Genomic DNA, 22259 nt, shown 5'->3' on the forward strand with positions numbered 1-22259 from the left:
ATAAAACAGTGTTCCAGATCTAAACACAAACTTTGCCTGGTCTGTAATGTCATTGCTGGGAAGCATAAAAAGTTTTAAGCAAACATTATCACTGCAAGGAAGTATTACATATTTTTCATGTTTGACACTGGACATAAATATCCTCCCACACTGTTTAATGTGAGAAGTGCATATGTGTGGCAGAGATAATAAAACATCTCAGTGAAAACAAGTGAAATGAAAAAGAAGTTATGATAAGTAGAACAGAAATAAAGCTTTGAAGTTAAAAGTCTTCACATCTGTACATTTTATTCACAAGAGGAAGAATCAGTATTTGATATGCAGAGTGGATAGTCACACAATCTTGAGTTTCATGCTTTGTAGGAATGATTATCTGTTCAGAGATGTATTTTTTAAGCTGACAGAAGCAGTTTCACAATTTCAGGTAAGAAAAATATGGTAGATTCTAAGATCCTTGTACGTACTATTGCTCTTCAGCTGCTGTTTACACACAGTATTTTAACAGACAGCAGTTAGTGAAATTTAACAGTGTTCATAGAAATTATTCTAGATTTTCTTGCTTCACTTGTTCAGCATCAAAACATTGAAGAGCTTTACAAATAAAATGCAGCACAAGTACTATAATGTGATATGTATGTTAAAGCAGAGGAGTACAACACAAGTGGGAAACAAGTATGTGACTTAACTTCACATACAATTTTAGAATATTTCTCTTTCTTTCTGTTAATGTTCTTTGTGGGGAGGGAAGCTGTAATTTTATTGCAGAGAGGGAAGAATTTTAAATAGTTCCCAGAGGTTTCTGATATTTTGGGATGTCATTACAGAAAAGCTCTACAGGCAACTGCTTTGAGTAACAAGTTAAAATATAATCTCTATATCTGTCTTAAAAAACAACGTAATATTGTCAACTACAAAAGGAAGTAAGTACCAACGTAATTTTCTTCCTCATCTTTGACTGTATTAAGATGTATAAAGGCATGTCCTGTTGACAGTAAGAGAGAAAAAAAGAAGTACTATTGTATCTTGAAAAAATGGTGCCTTGGAGTGTTCTTGACTTCTGATTTACTACTACTAAATGACATTAGCATCTTGCTTTATACTTCATACACTGCTTTGAGAGAAAAGCAGCAATTTTGAGTGGAGATACTTTTTTTCTGTAATATAATAAATTATGCTATCATCCTCCTACACTCAAAATATGTATGGGGCTATAAACTACTAAGAGATTGCTTCTTGAGGGTTAATACAATAGGTACTACTAGATGAGAAGCATAAATAACCATGTATGAGTACGCATAGCACAAAAACTGCATCTTGCAGAGAATATTTACATACTGAGGAACAAGTAGAAAATGATGAACAAGAAATTCAAAGTTGGCCAACTGCTAGCTTTTATAACAGAATCATAGAAGGGTTTGGGTTGGATGGGACCCTAAAGATCATCTAGTTACAACCCTGCTGCCATGGGCCGGTTGGAACAAGTAAACCAAGTGGTTTGGAGCCCCATCCAACTTGCCCTTGAACACTTCCAGGGATGGGGTAAACCACAATTTCCCTGGGCAAGTTGTTCCTATGCCTTACCAATCTTACTGTAAACAATTTCTTATTATCTAATCTAAACCTACATCTTCTCAGTTTAAAGCCATTCCCTCTTGCCCTATCACTACATATCCTCATGAAAAGTCCCTCTCCAGCTCTAGTAGATCATTTTAGATACTGGAAGGCTGCTGTGAGGTCTCTCCAGAGCTTTCTCTTCTCCAAGCTTAATAGCCCCAGCTCTCAGCTCCAGCCTTCATGGCCTTTCTAATAGAATTTATTATTTATTTTATTTTCTTTCCCAATGGACAATCTCAACAATCCTCTGTGGTGCACTTCAACAGGCAGATGAGGAAATGCAGATCAAAACTCCAGTTCGATACCAGAAATCCATTCGAAAGTGCGTTGGACTGGATGCATACCCAGGTAGCTACTGCAACTTGGCTAAAATTATTAAGAACAAATCAATCGGCAGTTAAAAGTGGATTTGCGGACTGTTTCCATATGGTTGCTAAGCTTGTCTGAAAAATTCACGAGCTCCTGACAGAATGCTGTGGTGACTAGTTTGGTCTATGACTGTTTTTCTATTGCACAGTCCCATAGATAGCACAGTGTTGACCTTTTATGTAGTATACAACACAGAGCAGCTATAGCAAAGTAATTAATCTAACCAATGTTTCCCAAATGTTAGGCTAGAATTCTAAACATAGAAGAATTTATTTTTCTTTGGGAATAATCTCAATACTCTATTTGACAAATCCCTCCCTCTCCATCTTGCTTGTTACCTTGGTCACTTCAGTGTATCATGCACCTTTCCCAAACAGATTTGCTTTCCACTACTAATGAATTTCAAAAACTGTTCTGTCTTGGTATCAGACTAATTGCTTCCCCGACTCTGTTCTAAATTAAATGAATTTCTGTAACACCAGAGTCTTCATCACCAAGATGCTTTATTCATAGAGAAATGAAGAGAAGCTGCTATGCTTTTCCTATGCTAACTGCTATGAAGCATAGACTTCTTCATTTTCACATTCCAGTTCATGAGGGAGGAACCCAAGCTCAGATTAAAATTTTTAATGCTTTCTGACCTGGATCCAATGACCAAGATTTTTGAAACACATTTTGCAAGATCCTGCATGAGTCTGTGCTATTCATTTACTAAAATGGAGGAACAATATGCAATAGTCAGGTGGCAAAATAAGAAATAAATTTAATTAATGTTAGTCACATATTCCTGTATGTCATTTACTTTCTGGTTTGTATTATTCTTGAGTGAATGCACAAGGTGAATAAGAAATACTATGGAAAACACCCGTGGCCCTTCTAGTAAGCTGCACAGTTGCAGTAACCAAAATCTTTTTTTTTCCTTTTCAAAATAGAGTATTTTGCATCTTCCTCATAGTCATCAAAGTATTATTCTTTTTTTGTGGGAGATAGTTTCCTGTCAAAAGAGGAGTTTTCTTCTAAGAAATTCTGAGCAATAATTTAATGAATTAAAGAGGATTCTGGACCAAGCATTGATTTCATACTTTCAAGGGCCTTCTTGCATATCATGGCATTTAAATGGAAAATAATTATGAACATATTTTTAACCACCCCATGCAGTAATTTCAATGGAAATATTGTAAGTGAATACTAATTTAAAATAATTAGTAGGTCTTCATACTATAGAAAAATTAATATAATTTGTTGCACATGATATAATTAGATTTACTAAAGATTATTTAAACTTTGACAATAATCTAAGCCTTTTCCAAAAAGCATAGGCATATCAAATACAACCAGTGAAGCATTAAGGCAGTTTACACAAGATGTCTTTCATATGGGATTCATGAAGTACTTGACAAAGATTATCTTTCACTACCAAAACCAACAAGAATCATTATTCAACATTCTGTGTACCAGAAAAGAGGGGTACTCTCTGAAAAGGATATTAACCAACTGCTAGCATCACATATAAAGTAGCTAAACTGGGAATAGAACCCAAAGCTTCTGGCACCTAATTCCCTGCTGAAGGCACTGGGCTACATTACATCCATTTATACAAACCAGCACTGACATCAGCAGAAGTACAGTTTATCCCCTCTAACATTTTAGAATGTCAGTCTCCATAACACTCTCAGTGTTTTTTGTTACAACACAGCAAGTATTAGATTTAATTGGTATTAATTATAATTAGGAAATGTAAACACTTCAGTATAAGTAAATCAGGATTTTTTTTCCTTATAGTATTTCCAACTTCATATTGACTAGAAATAATGGGAATTGCACGTGTGGGAAAAAACTCAGTATCTGTGAGTTCCAGTCCTATTTTCAAGCCAGAAGTTTCAGAAAAGCATCTGAGTTTTGGATACTTGCTGTGAGCTGGCAAAAAGATAACAGGCAATTTTTTCTTACATTTGCTAAAAACAGCCACAACTCTTTTTTAAACAAACAAAACTGAAAACAGATGCTTATTGGATGCTCATATTATCAGCTAACTCCTAATTTCAGAGAAGCAGCTGAGTTTCCAGATACCTCTGACCTTGACATTTGTCCAACGCCTATTCTACTGCGTTGTACAATAAATCAAGATGGGTTTCTTATTTTTCCCTATCTTCAGTGTGGAATTTTATAGGATTTCCATTCTAATGCCACAGAATTACCATCCACCATTATAAAGATTCAAATCAATCAGTGACTGACAGAAAAATAGAGTTAATCATTATAGAATCTGGCAACCTACTGAAAACTCAGAATAAGCTTAAATAAGCTATAAAAAATGTGAAGTTAAATTATACTAAATTAAGTGTGTCTGATTAGATACCATAAAGCATAACATTACAAAGCAAAAGAACAAGGGAACATAAAAAAAGAGTGGACACAAGAATAATCCAAGTGGTTTGGCTCTTTCTAGTATACAAAAGACCTCACAAAAAAGTGTCCAATAAATACAATATATAGAACTTACTGTCCCAGGACAGCATGCAGGAATGTATCCTCTCTCTCTCTCTTTTTAAAAATACATACATTATTTGCACACATAAGGATAAAACTTTCTGTCACACTGACAAAGATAAATATATCTCAATTTTCACATCAATAGGCAGAAACAGGGAAAACATTTAGAAAAATATGTTTTTCTATTTGAAATGATAATGCACAATTAAATTGCAATTTTATCTAAAGCAGAACTAATCTTCTTCCAAGATCAACTGGATATTTTTACAATATTCCACACATAAGAAAGAGGAGTATGATAAAAAGAGTAACTCAGCACTGCAGGAGAAACCAGGTACTGAGTTGTCTATTTTTTAAGACTGTGTTGATATGATTTGCTATTCCTTCTGCGGGTTTTAGCTGGGGTGGAGCTAACTTTCTTCACAGGAACTCCTACAGTGCTGTAGATTGGATTTGTGACCAAAACAGTTTTGATAACACATCCATGTTTTAACTATTGCTTAACAGTGCTGCACAGCATTCAGGCCTTCTCGATTTCTAATGCTGATGTTCAGAAAGTAGGTTGGGGATGAACAAGAAGTTGGAAGGGGCAAAGCCGAATCAATCAAAAGGATAACTCATACCACATGACATCATGCTCAGAAATAAATCTGGGAAAAGAAGGAGGAAGCAGGGGAGAAGTTTGGACTTTTGATACTTGTCTTCCCAAGCACTGGTTATGCGTGATGAAATCCAGCTTTCCTTGCAATGTGGAATTTAGAAACGTGAATTCTAAATGGAACTTAGAAATATCGTGGCCAACAAGACTAGGGAAGTGATAAAACTCACTGTACTTGGCACTGCTGAGGCCACAACTTGAATCCTGTGTTCAGTTTTAGGCCCCTCACACAAGAAAGACCTTGAGGTCATGGAGCATGTTCAGAGAAGGGCAATGGAGCTGGGGAAGGGTCTGGAGCACAAGCGTGATGAGGAGTGGCTGAGGGTGTTTAGCCTGGGGAAAGGGAGCTCAGGAGGGGCCTTATCACTCTCCACAACCCCCAGAGAACATAGAGACATTGGGGGTCAGTCTCTTCTCTCAGGCAACAAGTGATAGGACAAATGTGTCAGGGGAGGTTCAGATTGGATGTTGGGAAAAATTTCTTCACTGAAAGGGCTATCAAGTATGGAAACAGGCTACCCAGGAGAGCAGTGAAATAACCATCCCTGGAAGAGTTCAAAAAGAGTGTAGATGTTGTGCTTAGGGACATAGCTCAGTGGTAGAACTGGCAATGTCAGGTTAATGGCTGGACTTGATAATTTTTTAGAAACTTTTCCAGCCTAAATGATTCTAAGAAATGGCTGAACACCTACTCATTGATGGGAAGGAGTTGACTGAATTCCATATTTTGCATTGCTTGTTCACACAGCTTTTGCTTACCCTATAAAATTGTCTGTATTTCAATTCATTAGTTTTCTACCATTCACCCTTCTGACCCCTCTTTGCCCCTCCATGGAAGGATAGCGAACAAGCAGCTGTGTGGTGCCAACTGCATGAACCACAACAGTCCTCATGAGATCCAGGGTGCAGGAAAAATTACAGAAGCTGTGATACCATTGTGGAAGACATCATTTGTTTAGGGTCCTGGCAGGACCTGGGAAAAATTGAATTATTATAATGCTTTGGCAAGCTAGATCAAGAAACATGCTGAAGATCATAATGGTTCTGTGGAAATACAAACATGTATATATATATATATATATATATATATATATATATATATATATTACGAATTCAATCTTGATGTTAAACTGTGAGTGGAAATTTCCAATTAAATACATTAAAAAGACAACAAAACTGTCCTGCAGTGACATCAAGATTTCCATGACATTTTTTTTATTTTAAAAGTTCTGTGGCAAGGAATTTCCTGCTTAAATATTGTCCAAATACACTTGCACCTAAAAAAAAATTGTATCAAGTAAGTATATCCATTGAACTCCATGGTCTGGGAGAAGGGTAAAGGAGAATATTAGCTTATTTACCAGTAAAATTTAACAGCTACTTCTGAAACAGCCTGTTTTCATTTTTCAAAGTATTTACACAAGACAGCCTCATGAAACAAAGTTATTAAAAAGACAGTAGGACAATCTTTATAAAAAGGATTAAGCTAATTAATAAATTATTACAATAATCTGAATGATCACTAATAATTCTGTATGGATGTGCAGATTCAGATAGTTCAACTGACTTCTCAAATAGTAAACTGTTAAAATGTCCACCATTTCTGTGAGAAATACAATTAAATTCTTAACAATTCTAGTATCTCTTGTTAAAAAAAACAGAATTTGTTTTGTTTACCCAAAAAGACTGTACTCCTGTAAAGACAGGGGGGAAAGTCTCTTCCTGTATATATTTTCCACAGCTCCAGAAGCAATGGTGCTGGCAGAAGCAGGTGGTGGGGAACACAGTATGAGAAACAGGAAGCGGCAGGTCTGTTTTCAAGAGCAACCTGCATTTACATTGTCTTCAGTTGATAACCAAACTGTACCTTAGTTTTCACCATTAGTTTTCACTTAGTTTTTCTCCAGACTCTATCCTGGTAAATCACTTTTTTTAACGATTATTTCTGTCTCACACAAGACAAAAATCTTCAAATATGAGTAAGTCAGTTCATAAGCTCACATTGGGGAGGAAAGATGACATATATATGTGGACTTTCTCTAAAAGAATGTGTTTCACTCTTGTCTGTTTTAAGTCTTTGAAGCCATATATTCCCTCTGATAAATTTGGTCTGTGATGAATATATTTTTCATTTTGCCTACAAATAATAATAAAGAACAAAGCACAAAACAACCAATGGGAAATGCGTGCGATCAAGGAACTGATTATCTTTGACAAGTGATGTCTAAGATCTGTATAACATATGTCAACATATATGAACATATATTAGGTCCATTAGGAACATAATCCACAGGAATTTTCAGAGGAAACAGATATTTAATGCAGCTTACATTATGCATAACTTTATAAACCACTGGACTATCTGGCAATAAGTTTTTTTTTCAGATGTGGTTACCTTTCTGGAAGAATTCCTCTAATTTCTCCTTGAAGGGCTGGAGATGTTCTTCAGAGGACTCTCTGCAAACTAACTTCATCTGCTTCTCAGAGGCTATGAAAAGATGAGACACATTTATGGCAGAAGTAATGTACCAGAAGTTGATTTCAGCACCATAAGAGCCTACATCTGAATTAGTCACCTTACTTTAGAGGTAATAATTAAGCACTAAGGAATCCAGCAATTACACTAAAATAAAAAATACAAATAATCTAGTATATTAAATAAAAAATTCTCTATGTGTTTGAGCATTAGAAATTGGTTTTAGTAAGGAATTTGTTCTAACCCCCCTGCACTGTGCTAGGGTTTGCTACTAAAACAGGCTGCCTCACACACTAATTCTAGATGTTATATTTAAAGCTTTAAAGTCTGTTTCTGTGGTGAGTGGAGGATGTCTTGTATCTGGATTGATTTTAATCAATCAGTGCCAGGCATCCCATACTCAATCATTTTTCTTGAAACAGATGCAGAAATTCAGCATTATTTAAATATTCCATCCCCAGACCATGATATGAAACAGTCAAAGTATGTAAGGAAGTTAACTTACATTTAAGGGAAATTTGTTTACTATTTAATCTATCTGCTATTTTAAGAACTGATGCCACGCCTATTGCTGAAAAACTTCTTTTTACCAATGCATTTTAATAGGCCTAGAACTTCTAGTAAACTTTGTGCATTCCAGTGTTCCACATTAAAGATGATGGGAGGCAGAAATCAAAATGAAATTACTTTCCATTTAGCAACTGAATTTATGAACCACTACAAGATTTTTGTTCCACAGCTTTTCATCCCCAACAAGCTAAATTTAGATGGAAACTTATTTTGGAGTTAAACCTAAGACTTACAGATTGGTTGCATGAACTGTATTCACACCATATTGCTACTGCCATTAAACAAAAATTAATGTAAAAATGTGGAAACAGAAGTTGGGCCTGTGCAATTAAAATGCTGCATTATTTGAATTTGCAATATAGTGTAAAATGTCAGTGGAAGGTTGAAAATAGATGCATACATTTTACTGTGCAAGTAGCATTGCGCTTATAATACCCTTGGACCATCAGGATGTACTGAAAAGAACCACAGCTTTTCAATTAATTTTCAATTAAATGAGCGAGCACAAACACATTTTGACAATTTTTACAGAAAAATAGTGAAAAATACCCATTCCCACCTAAGAGTATATTTTAATGTAGCAACCTTCCATGACTCATGAAGGTTGTGTAAAATGGCCTAGGCTACGGCCTAAGTTAATCTTTAATCTCTAGTCTTGTAACTGGTAGCATATGACAAACCTTTCAAGTGATTCACAGTGAAGTTAATGGGTATTTGTTTGTATGCCAGATAGTAGGCAGAATGGAGTGGTGATTTAAACATACTAGATTGGGAAAGCAAGTCTTTTATTAGATGCTCAGTTACGTGTCTTCAATAACTTAAATCAAGCAAAAAAAATTCCAAATTCAGGGAAATTTATATGGCATTTTAAGATTATTTTCTAGTGATGACACTGCTTACCATTAAAAATTTGAACTTTCTGTGAAAATACATTGGTTGAAATGTGTGTATGCTTAATATTTATGTTTGCAGAATTAAAACGAGATTTCAATCAGGCAAAATGTAACACTAATTTGTAAGACAACAGTGGAAAAAATGAGACAGTATTGTAAGTTTCTGACTGTAAGTTTGAACAAAGTTAACATACAGGTTTGTGTACTTTTTTTTTTGTTTAAACAAATCTACAGAAAATCAAGAGGCAATATTTAGAAATTGTTTTGGATAAATATAAAATGATGAAACTATAGAAGTAATATAGTACACACAACATATTCACACAATAGAAACAGTAAATGCCTGTGATTCTTACTGTTATGTAAGGTTGCAACAACTGCAAGCCAGTATTTCTTTTATAATACACATAAATTTATATAAATCTATATAGATTTAAATTTTTATCAATATATATTAGACTAATAAGCTTGTAGGTACAGTAGTATCTAAACACACTCTAATATTCTCCAGAAAGGCATTTTCCCAAACATATGGTGTTGGTAATGCATCATCTGAAGCATTGAAGGCTTCCTGGATGCTTCCTACAAACTTTAATAAGATTTAGAAAGGTTACTCAGGTAGGTCCCATGTATTTAAGTGATGAAGACTAGGATGAACTGTTCCTGAAGTAAAAAGAAAGTACATATAAACCACTTTCGGTAAATTATTTTTTTTTAAATTGAGATTAGTGACATTAACTTTAATGAGATGACAAACCCTACAGGAAAATCTGGATAAGAGGTACCAACACGCAGAGCATATAGAAAAAAATATTGATTTGCATAGTGAATTCTTAAGAAGAATTCCAATGACCCTAATTTGGAATGAGGGGAGAGGAACAGTAAGAAGAAAGACACAGAAATGAAGAAAAATGGTACAGATGGCATAGAATAAGTGAATCAGGATGCCGCTTATAACTCTAAAAGTTTGAGATGAAGTGAAATGAGATAGCAGTTTCAAATGCTTAAAGTGATTTTGAAACAATGAAATTGAAAGAGACAGAAGAAGTCAAATAAAAGCAGGCAAATTCTAACAGTTTACACTATTTTAAAGCCTGAAAAAGAGATCTTTTAGGCTGAAGAACCTTACAACATGACCAGATTTGCTTGGGGATAGATATGGCAAGGAATGATGGAAGTGTGTTCAAAGGAATCATAAATCAGATACATATTTCAGATAAAGACATATTTTGAAGAGGAAAAAGCATTTAATGGCACAATTAATGTGAAGTTTTCCATTAAAATGGCAGTTATAATTATACATGTTAAAGTCAGGTGGTCTTTGTAAAGCTGCTTTTGTACTAATGGGGGAAGTCTACCATAGAACTCTATGACCTACCTCAGTTCTACACAAAATAATAAAAAAGTTTCTGGTAACTAGCATTCCACCGAATTTCCTGTTACACAAGGTTTTTTTGTTTAGTTGGTTTTTTTATTTACTTGAAAGGTAATGTTAAAAATGTCATGCCGAACATTATATTAAAAAAACCCTAAAACTAGAAAGTCTAGTTCCATAAATTGCTTTGATTTTCCTTGCTAAAAATACTACTTGAGGGAATCTTACATCTATTCTTTATACTTCATTCTCATATTCACTACAGTACAAAACTTTTCCTCTTTGAAAGAAAATTACTTAAGCAAAGTTTTTATTAGAACGATTTGGAGGTAAAGGATCCTATTATGCATTACTTCTTTTAAATACATACTGAATAGCTACTTTCTGAAAAAATGTCATTCTGAAATTCTGAGGAATCTGAGGGAATTTTAAGGACGCTGAGAGCTATCACACTGCACATACACTTCTCCTTTCACCATCTCAGTCCAAAATAATCATTTAGGAAAATAAAAAACGTGTTGCAGCACTACTGAGTTCAAACACATGCAAATTCTCCACTAATGTAATAAACTTTTGGTTCTTTTCCTTGGTATGAGCTGTACGTTAGTGAATCAAATGTAATATGCTCCTTCGAAAATTGTTTATTATATATGATCCACTGCAAAAAAAAAAAAAATAAAAGGAAGAAAGAAAGAAGGAAAAAAAGAAGAAAGGAAAATACAAGTGTGCAAAAGTATTTGAAAGCCCTTGCAAATTGCTGGATGTACATCATGCTTCACCCACTACAAATCTTGGCCACAGAAATGGAAAGCATTAGCAAAACATTAAAACAAAGCTGGAAACTGCTGATTATCAGTTTGCCACTGTCTTCAGATTTAATGCAGTACTTGGCTCAAAAAGTTCTTGAAAAATCCCCAATATAAGTGAAAATATTTACAAAATAGAATGTCTCTCACTTAATGCCTATTGGGCAATAGTCTTAAAACTCCACAGACACTTGTAAATCTGTCAAAAGAATCATGGCTCATAAACAAACGTTCACGTAAAGAGCATTTCTGTGTCAATCAGACACGATTTGGAATTTTTTAAGCACCATTTTTAAAGTAAACGCAAAACCAGAAATAGTTTAAAGCTGATAACAGTAAATTACTAACTATTTACTCACCAGAACCCACCAGTAGCATTTACAGGAATCAGCCTGACAGCAAAACCGAGTATCAACACCATGAATTCCTATAAACCTGTCACTGACACTATCCCCTATGAGTTATGCCTCTGTGAGAGCTGCTAAACCTCCCCTGCTCCTGTCTGTTCAGACTATGGCAGGTTATACTGCCAAGCTTGCTCTTTTATTTTGTTACAATGCAAGCATATCTTTGACAGAAGGATTACTACTTGATAACTCTCTTTTAGAATTCTTATGTTTCGAAGAGCATTTGAAATCATACTGCAAATGAATTCAGTGTAGTGCTAAATAACCCCAAATTTCTGTATGAGAGAATCCATGATCTTTTGCCGTGCGGAAACCTGCAAATAAATGCCCAAATAAAAACCTAGTAAACCTCTGATAAAATTAATACATTTATATTATTCAGCAAGTGCTATATAATTTTCTCACTATTTAGTTCTTTTGGTTTTGGTTTATTAATTTTCTTGCTTGGAAACAACTTTGCAAGCTAAACAAATAGTTACTGGTGGAGATTCATGTTTACGCATTGGACACTGCTGCAGGATCTGGTTATGGTCTCCTGTTATTACACTTAGTTATGTACCTACTTTCTGGAGCTGTTCACATGGTATTAACAACGCATTTTACACTATCTACAGCTTTTGCACTTATGTATAAACTTGTACATAAATCTTTTTTTCAGATAGAATTTTAAATAATGTACAGAAGGGAAGAGATTCATCTTGATTCCGTGGGAGCATGGTAAGAATTTTAAAGAACTTCCATCTGCAATAGGCTATGCTGCCACTAACTCAGAAAAGTTTCAGAGACAGTATTTTATTTGCCCTTTTGGACACATGGATAATCAGTACACATCAATAATAGGAACGCACAAATGTTCAAGCACTATCACCAAAGCCAGGGCAGGCCTCACTAATACAGAAGCCTTTGAACAAAGCAGAGATGGAAATGCCGTGAAGTGGGGTGGGAAGTTTTCTGAGACAAAGCTGTCTGAGAAAAATGTAAAAGGGTATCAGACTGTGGTAGCATTCTGTTCTCAAGTTTTTATTGCCTTAGATAAAGGCCAACAATTTAATGCAAAAAAGTGTTAGCACACATAAAACTAAATACACTGTTCTAACCTATTAATTGCTTGTATAGCTACGGTTCTGTGAAAATATTTTCAGCTAATTTAAAGGAAAAAATGTGCTTCTATATACAGTTATTTTCTTCACATATTAATAATTCCTTTTTCTAAAAAAACATCATTTCAGAGGATTGAAGATCGTAAGTAAAAAGTCCAGTCTTTGTCTGAAACACATTTCCTCATGACACACAGAAACTGTATCTGTTTAGGTACTCTAGCTGTCATGTATAAATGAGACAGAAAAAAACATTTCAGTGAAACGTCCTAAGATGTGGAAAGTGAAATAATTGATTTAGTGCATACAAAACACTCTGTAAAGTTCACCTGTTCTGAAGGAGTCAGACATCTCAGCAATACCTTTGTCTTTTGAGAGGGCTTTGTTTGTTTATTATAAGTTCAACAACATTTTTGAACTTTTAGAGTTAATGATGACATACAGAGGAACTTTCAGGTCTGTATTAGTTACAACTAACCTAAAACAAAATTTTTAGCTCCTTGTTTGGTGAAAGGTCATCAACATTTTATACAAATCATTTAAAAACCCTTCTGTTAAAATTGTTTCCCAAGAATACATTTAGCAAAATGAACAAAGACCGCTAGTGAAACTAAATATTTTTCACACCATAGCAACATATCTGAGTCTCTGCTTAATGTACTTCTTCTGAAATGGTAGTTTACATTCAGGGCACCCTTCAGCAGAGAAGCACACTGCAAGGGACTGAATGTACATATAAATGATTATAGTGACTAAAGCCTCATAATTTTCCAGTCAAGTCTTTGAAAGATTCCTTTAAGTGATTCCAGCATACATGATTAGTAGAAAATTTTTGTTAAGTGTCAAGATCCAAACATACAGAACTCCACACATCATTAAGATCTGTCAAGAGTGCAGAACTGTGCGCTAGCAGAATCTGCTGAGAAACTGGAACATTTCCCTTTTCTTTGAACAGTACAAAAAAGAGACTATTTTGAAACTGAGGAGTCTTGTCTGGATAATTGAGAGGGAGACAACATTTTTAAGAAGCAAGAATAGTATTTTCATCAGATGAGCTAAGATTTTTACTGTGCTAAGAAAAAAAAAAAGACCTTTCAAACACTCAAACATTTTATCACTTATTGTACTGAATAAGGGATCAGACATAAGAGAATTGGGCAATGGCTGAAACAGTTTATGAGTTGAAACTGTAGAAGCCAGATAAGTGATCTCCTATTTTCTTCTCTATTGCTGTATCTCTGATTTTATGTGCAAGACAGATCATAATGTTGGACTAATTAATTCTTCTACCAAGTTGGTAGAAGTTTGGTTCAGCTGGAGCATTCAGCTTAGATTTAAAATCATGTAAGTTCATAAACTATCTACAATATTAGCAGGAACACTTCTCAAAGTGCTAATTAGCCCCACTATCACTAATTTGTACCCCATGGTCTGAACTAATGCACTTTCAATCTTTGATACATTACTGTCTCAATTCTAGCACAAATCTGTCCAGTCTTTCACTGCATACTTCTGCAAAGAGAAAAAGCTGATGAGGTACATAAATATGAAGTCACCATTCCTCCCAACACCAGTATTTAACACTCTCCAAACTACATAATTCATCATCCACCATACACATTGATAGGGACAGTATTCCTCCCATTCCCAGAAGTACACTACCTGCTCCTAGATATGAAACCTTCATAGTTATGTGACTAATGCTTAACATACACACACGTATTTATTTATTTAAAAGGGCACACAAAAAAGTGCACATAAAATTGCAAGTGTGGTATTGCCCAGATTCATTTTAGAATCTTAACATTTGCAGAGTGATTTTTAACAAGAAATTTCCGAGAATTCTTTAGCTAAAGGAATAAAAATATATTAAAAAAATTAACAGCATGCCATTGTTTAACCAACTGAAAGCTTTCTCCCTGTGCCTTTGTGCACACATGCAGACATCTGCTTTCAGGGAATAAACTCTTCAAAAACATAATTGCTTTTTTCCTCTATTATATATCTGAGTGTTTAAACCATTTAAATCATTCCATACTATCTCTTTTTATCAAAATCTAAAAAATCTAATGAAATTTTAAGAAACGATCCACTTTGAAAAATTTATACTAAATGTACTCACATATGAACATTACCATTGGAACACTGTTAAACAGTTAGTTTTATTGTAAAATAAAATCCAATGCATAGAAAATGCATTTTAAATGCCTATGTTGGATTTTTCTAAATCTACACAAACTGAAATATATCTCAATCTGCTGAGGCAAGAAACTATTCAAAAAGTGGTCAAAAAATTCTGAGAATGAAAAGAGTACCAACTCTTGCAAAAAAATTCCACCCTTTTTCTGTACAAAGCCATACTTTGCTCTTTTCCTTACACCATTTTGCATTGACTCAAAATAGATAATGTAAATATTACTTAGAGAAATAACACACGCACTTATTTGGCTCCTCATATTCCATCACCCAGTTCAAATTTCTACTTGCATGCACTTCCAAAATTTTAAAAACATATAACTAACATAAAGAAAATTAAAATAAGTATGTCCTATAAATTATAATACAACTTCTCTGTTCCTGCTGGGAAGATTTTTTGACATGTATGTTAGTCAGACATTTAAGCCCTTTTTTAAAATGGACTTAAAACATTTAATTTAAATTAGACTAAGGTTTCAATTGGTTGAAAATATTTTGGAAGAGTGTGTTTGATACCTTTTGGAACACTATCCTCCTGTAAAGACCAAGCAATCATCTTTTCTCAAGATGCAACTATTGATCCCACAAATTATTTAGAAAGTTAATACTCAACATTGAAATAATACTTAGAATTTTCTTGATGTGATCCAGTAAACTGTCTATCAAGAAAATCAAACAAGAGACAAAACCCCCTCAACCTTGTAAGCCTTGCACTATTGATTATTAATGTATCATGATTATACTAAAACTCTAATCCAGAGAATAGACTTTACTATTTACTATTAGGCTGTAATTATGTACTAACTAAATATTTAATTCCACCTGAATAAATCATAACCCATCAAACTAATTAAGCTCTAGAACAAAACCAGGTTATGGTTAATTAGGGGCAATTTTGCTGCAAAACTCTTTCACTCAGTTGGAGGATTCTGATGGGAAAAGACATTTATTAATTTTAAATTAATTTCTTGGAATAATACCAGTTAAACTTCTCTGCCTTCATATGTTTTCCTGTTGATACGTATATTCCCTTCTAATACTTAATAAATCTAGATTTTTTCAGTACTTTAAATCTGGAAAATCAGAGTTTTAGTCTGCAGTTTCCTCCTAGACTCTATTTAAAGTAGCAGTTGCTTAAAGCATTGAGAATGAGTGACCCTTTTCAACTTCCATCCATTTCTTATTTCTAAATTCTCTTCCACGCTTTGCAATAGAATGTGATACATAGCTACCTGAAGAAGCACTGAATGAGAGCAGTGTGGATGCAACAACTTAGTTTGGTCTAATCAGCCACGTTGAGAGACAGTACTAAGAGAATGACATGACTGGCATGGTGTTTGCCATCCAGTCCACTGGACCTATTTCTACAAGCAAGAATATATTTTATTATACATAAAGATATATTCATATCTGAAAAAAACTATTTACATTGTCATTTAAGAATGAAAATTAAAATTAAGTACCTGAAGAAAAGGCAGGAGAAGCCAGGTATGTTCAGCCCCATTTAGAGAAAGCGAGCTGAGGATCTAGATTTTCAGGTCAACTATTTAACAAATAACTAGAGAGAAGACAGAGCCAGACTTTTTCAGGAATGTGCATCTAAAGAAAATGGAGCAATACTCACAAGTTGCAGCACAGGAAATTCTCACATGGGGTAAAGAAAAATATTCAAGATGGCAATTAAGCACTGGAACGTGCCCAGAGAGGTGATGGGTTTTCCATCCTTAGATTCAAAACTGAGATGACTATGGCCCTGTACAGCCTGATCTAAATATGAAGTTACTCTTGCTCAAAGGCTCTGGACCACAGGATCTCCAGATGTACATTCCAACCTACCAAACTGCACATCGCTATCATTTTAATTTATTTGTAATCCTTCAATATAAAAATCAGTGTGAAAATGTCCAATTACATCATTGTAATTTCTCAACTTTTCATGCATAGATTTACTTACTTCCCTTTGATTCTTTTCATAAGGATTATGCAATTTTACAAAACTGAGCTGTCATAAACTTAAGTTTTGGTGAAGTTCTCCTATTTAAATGGGGAAAAATTAGGGGTTACATACTTATGTATGATACAGATGTGTCAACAACTAGGTTAAGAGGTGCCCAATATGAAACCATGTCTTCTGTCTCCAACTGATGACAGATCCCTGAAGTCTTCTTTTTATTTTAGATTATTTTTCTGTCACACATGTTTGCAAACACCTACACATACACTCACACACACAGAGATAAGTTCATAAAAATTAAAACTTACATATAGTACTGAAAAAAATTAGCACGAAAATTATAATCAGTGTTTCTACTGGAAGCCATGAAAGGAGGGGAAAGTAAAGGGTATGTAGGTTTTCCATGGAATCAGAATGTTACAATCTCTCTCATAGTAAAGTTAATTAATTATGAGAAACAGAAGTGACTTGAAAATACTTTGGTTGCCATTTTTCACAATTCAATAAATATCTTTGCTCTTTCATTTGTTAAGGTCAAGAATACAAAAAGCTATAATGAACAACACAGTATATTAAATGAGGCATATAATACTGCTTTCTTTTGAGGAACAGAGCAGCACAAAATTTTAAGATTTTATGCGCTGTATTGCAAAGAAGAGGAATGAGTATGACAGATGGAAACAATCTACAGGGCAATTAATTTAATTAAAATTGTTCAACTTTGGACATAGATTTATAAAAAGATTCATGGTAAAACTTATACTAGTCTATCATACTTTGGTAAAGTGGTTTTCTATCTCAAAATCTTCTTATAATTACACACTCTGTGTTTATTCAAAAAAATATCAATTTTAAGAATTCCAAATGGCATTGTCCAAATTAGAAGGTAAATCATGTTCGGTCAGAAGCAAAGAAAAATGTGGGAATCATTCATTGCCCTAGACAAGGAATAAAATGTCTAACAATTTTAAGCAGAGCAAAACCTTTTCTTTCTATAACTCTACAGATTAAGGAGAAAGCTAGCATACGTTAAATGAATAAATGTATCTGCCTATGATACTGTGTAATACTTGAAAACCTTGGAAATACTACAACAGACCTGGAGCGAAAACCTGAGTTCACAGAAATTTCTTTCTAGTTGGACATTAGAGTGGAACCAGATTTCACCCTAAAATTTTCATCTTACCATCTTATATTTACCTCTTTCCCCTTAAAAGCCTATATTAAATGCACATTTTTGTTTCGCATTCTTTTTAACCTAAAACATTAATGACTAAAAAGTTTGTTCTGGAATATGTTTTAAAAACCTGTTGGATGAAGGTTCTTCAAAAACCTTCTAGAATTCTTGAGTTTAACTACAGTCTAATCCCTTCAGAGTAAAATTAGCCTATAATTTAAAGTCTAATCTGAATTATGTAAAAATAGCAAATTGTACAGAACTCAATCTGTTTATCCGAAAAGGATGAAAGAGTTTTTACTCCATCTAGATTTGAACTTCTTTTTCCACAGTGTCTAGGTATTTCAAACCAGAGGTTTATACCATGAGGTTTATAAGACACAACACTCATGATAACCCCATCTTTTCTATGTTAATATTCATGTTAGAAACATAAATGAATGCCTTGATAAACTAGTCAAATATATTTTAAATACTAAATGAAAACTAATACGAAAAGTAACTATCAAAGTTGCCATTTCAGCTGCAAGAAGTGACATGCTACTTTTTTTTAATCATTCCTTATAAATTTCAGAAAAAAGGGAAGTCTCTAATAGAAATATTAGTTCATTCCCTAATGATACAATGAAAACTTCTCTTCCATTTATTACCTTTGTCTCATCCCACTTCCAAGGTAATCTGCTCAAGACTACCTTAGCTAACAAACTGTGAAACAAATCCAATGTAGCCTATAATGCAGGCAGCCCCAGTTAATATTGTTCAAATTATTTACATCTGAAGGGCCGTGCCTGTCTGGATAGCTGGGCCCGACGCTTCTCTGGACTTGGTTTCTGCTACTCACATCTGTTTCAGCTTTAGACTTTCACTGGTATTCTGCCAGCAGCCACAACTTTTTAATGGCTACAATAAACTACAGAGACTCATCAAATCTTTGTTGTACGTGTTAAAATTATAACCTCTTCAATTAAAATTCTGATTTAAAAATTAACTAGAGCATTAACCAAAGAAAAAATTTGAAAGGGAATCTTTGAAAAAAGGTAAGTTCTCATATAAGTGATTGTTTCTTTGTTTAAATGTAAGAGAAATAATCACAGGAATGCTTGTTAGAATCTGTTGCATATTTTTGAGTGATAAAATACCAACATCTGAAAACATTCCCACAACCTTTTTGGTTTCACATCCTTGCTGTCATTAACTTTGTATGCTAATTGCTTTGGCTGGTTCTAACACATACCTTTACAAAGAATTCTGGAAATAACCTCAAGATAATAATTTTTCTAGATTTGTTATAAATACCTTCAAAAATTTGGTTTAGAAAACAGAAACCAGTGATTACAAGAAAGAAAGCTGAATTTTTTATTTTAAAACAGTTTAGCTCTTCCTACTCCCTGTTTGTGCCTTTGCAGTGTAGAACAAATATGATGTGAATGTCCCAGCCTCAATGCAGATCCTGCACGACTAAGATGCATGACAGCAGGACTACATGCTGAAAAAGTACAAGATCAAACACAGATCATGTTTCTGCAAAAACTAGCCCAAAAGAGGGCAGGCCAAGGGGCTTACAGGGCCAAGCGATGAGAGGAGATAGAGCACTCACTTATGCCCGGGTCGAACAAACAACAACTGATACTTTCCTACCACTATTAACCTTTGAAATTGTCCTAAGGATGGCAGTGGCCTAATCCAGCAATTCCTAGCTGTAAGGATAAATTATTTTGCAATGGTTTTCAGTGCCTTACATTGAAAAAAATTGAAAACAATTATGTTCAATTCTGATTATGAAAGGGCTCTTCCATTCTGGTACAAACATGTAAATCTAAGTACAAAAGTTTTTACTTGCAATGTTTTTATGCAGATTGTCTTCCTAAACTCCACCTTCTACACAGAAATCCCTTAGCAAAGTACAAACTTTTCTATAACAAGGAAAAGGCTTAAAATATCCAGTGAATTTATTTTAGAAAATTGCATGTAGCACAAAATAAAAAAGAAACTGCTTGGAATACTTAAGAGAACAACCCTTCCTACTTTATTTCCACTCAGTATTGATTGATAGATGAGTTAGGTTTCTGAGCCCCTCTTTATAATAAACATTTTTAAATGTTTATTTTATGTCCCAGGGTGAAAATATTTTGAACTGGAACTTTTCATTTCCCTTTGCTCTGCCTTGGCAAGCTGTGTTTTATTTCTACATTAATAGTATTCAACTCTTTCTTGTAGCTTTTAAATTGTTGTTATACAAGTACTGAAGAAAGTATTTATGTTATGGAGCTAACAGATATCTACAGCTAAACACACAGTTCTGGAGAAGCCAGAGAAAAATTCACACATAACCAAAGAAATATTCAGAAAGATTTCTTCAGGGGTCTTTCAATTGTAAAAGGGAAAATTACTTTTCAGGATCTCTACTTTCATTTTTATTAAGTCATGAGTTAAATTTTTTTCTTTCTAATTTATGTGAGTAATTTGTGCCACAGTGTAAAAACTCTAAATGAATCAACACTATAAACCTAATTAGCAATAAGAAAACCTCATAAAGATCACATTTTAAATGGCACTTTGTTGTTAGCAGAACAAATGTGAAAGTTCCCAGTTACCTTCTAGATCTCTCTTCAGTTTCCTTAAGTCTTTTATTAGGTCTTCAAATTTAACTTGGGAGGCCTGGAAAAAATCCTGTGGTTCTGGTAAAGGAAAAATACTCTTGTCTGTTCCTGCTTCCTAAACAAACAAACAAACAAATAGACCACTATGAAAATTGAATGCATTTCCAGTGAAATAAATAGCTTTTAAAAAAATTCTTTTCTATGCAACTAACATATTTTAAATCACTCTTCCTAAAACAACATCTCATTCAAGTTTAAATACTGACCATTCTGAGTTACTGAAATTTCCTTTTAGATGTTGTTAAGCAAACTGTGCTCAATTTAAACTTTGAAACAACATTAAATGCACAACATTTCAGTTAATTTTATGTCAATAAAGGTTTAGATATGGGATTAGAAGTTTCTTAAAACAAGATAACAGGAATTCCCATTTTAATGCAAGAAGGGATCTTATGCCAAAAGTTTGTTGTTTCATTCTCTCACAATTCATTAAAAACACACACACTTTATAAGCATAAATTGAAAACCCTATTAATATATTTCCCGAAGTAGTTTACACAGATAAAAACACACAGTTGAATGCTTATGTGGCTAAATAAATAACAGGGGTTAAAGCCTGTATGGAATCCCTAACTATATACCTTATTTTTAGCACAGTATGAAAAAAGAATCAGAAGTAAAACAAACAAACAAAACCAACATAACCCCCCCCCAAACAAAACGAAACAAAACATAAAAAAACCCAACAACCAACCAACAGAAACTTTTACAAGGTTCTAAGCAATATGTTCAATGGAATTTTAACAAGTAGGTATAAATGGTATTAATAATACATTGCTGTGTATAAGCATATATCACTGAGTTTGAAATATGCATATACCTGCATGGATTTCAGTCTGTAATAAAGCAAAACTCATAGGTTGGAGAACTAATTATTTTGGGAATGGGGAAAGAATAATTTTTTTATTAAAAAGATAGGAACATTTTGGTGGAGAAAGTGCACTGATAATTACACTGTGTTTATTTCCTCCCAAGGAAAATCTACTCGGTTTTTTTCAGAAAATTCCCTGAAGTAAAATTACAGTATAGGAGGAAGTTTGCAGCAATGTTTTAATAAATTAACTAAATATTTTAATAAATTAGTTAGAAAGCATAAAGAACTCAATCCTCCCCAAAAACCCAAACCAACAAAACCATCAACAACAGAAAACACAAGAAAAAAGAAAAAGAAACAAACAAACCCAAAAACCTTAAAGGAAGAATACTGATACAGATCTACATATATGAGGACTACTAACTCATTCAACAACCTTATGCAAGAAAAAAAAAAAGAAGCACAAAATAAGAAAATAAATTAAAATTGTTGAAAATCATTGTTAAGATCAATTACTAGCAACATTTTAATTTAAAATACAATAGTTCAAACTTTCCACTCAATAAGTTTGGCTATTGCAATACATTCATATATATATTTAATATATGAATGTATTTTGTATATTTAAATGCATATAAAGAGGAGTATCACATACAATAAAATGTAATTCATAGCAGCATTTCAACCCCTATCTTCACCC

At 33.7% G+C, this 22259-nt stretch overlaps 1 protein-coding gene across 6 annotated transcripts in view; it reads right to left on the bottom strand.

Moving 5' to 3' along the window:
* FMN1 (formin 1) overlaps positions 1-22259 on the bottom strand; it is a 178523-nt gene that overhangs the window by 35068 nt on the left and 121196 nt on the right. For all 6 annotated transcript variants that reach the window (XM_033062175.1, XM_033062173.1, XM_033062176.2 and 3 more), the window contains 2 exons: positions 20680-20800; positions 7530-7622 (listed from right to left, as the gene is read on the bottom strand). In XM_033062175.1, coding sequence (XP_032918066.1) covers positions 7530-7622; positions 20680-20800 — 214 coding nt within the window. The remainder of the gene's footprint in view (positions 1-7529; positions 7623-20679; positions 20801-22259) is intronic.

Source organism: Catharus ustulatus, chromosome 6 (assembly GCF_009819885.2).
Source record: "Catharus ustulatus isolate bCatUst1 chromosome 6, bCatUst1.pri.v2, whole genome shotgun sequence".
NCBI classification, from domain to species: domain Eukaryota; kingdom Metazoa; phylum Chordata; class Aves; order Passeriformes; family Turdidae; genus Catharus; species Catharus ustulatus.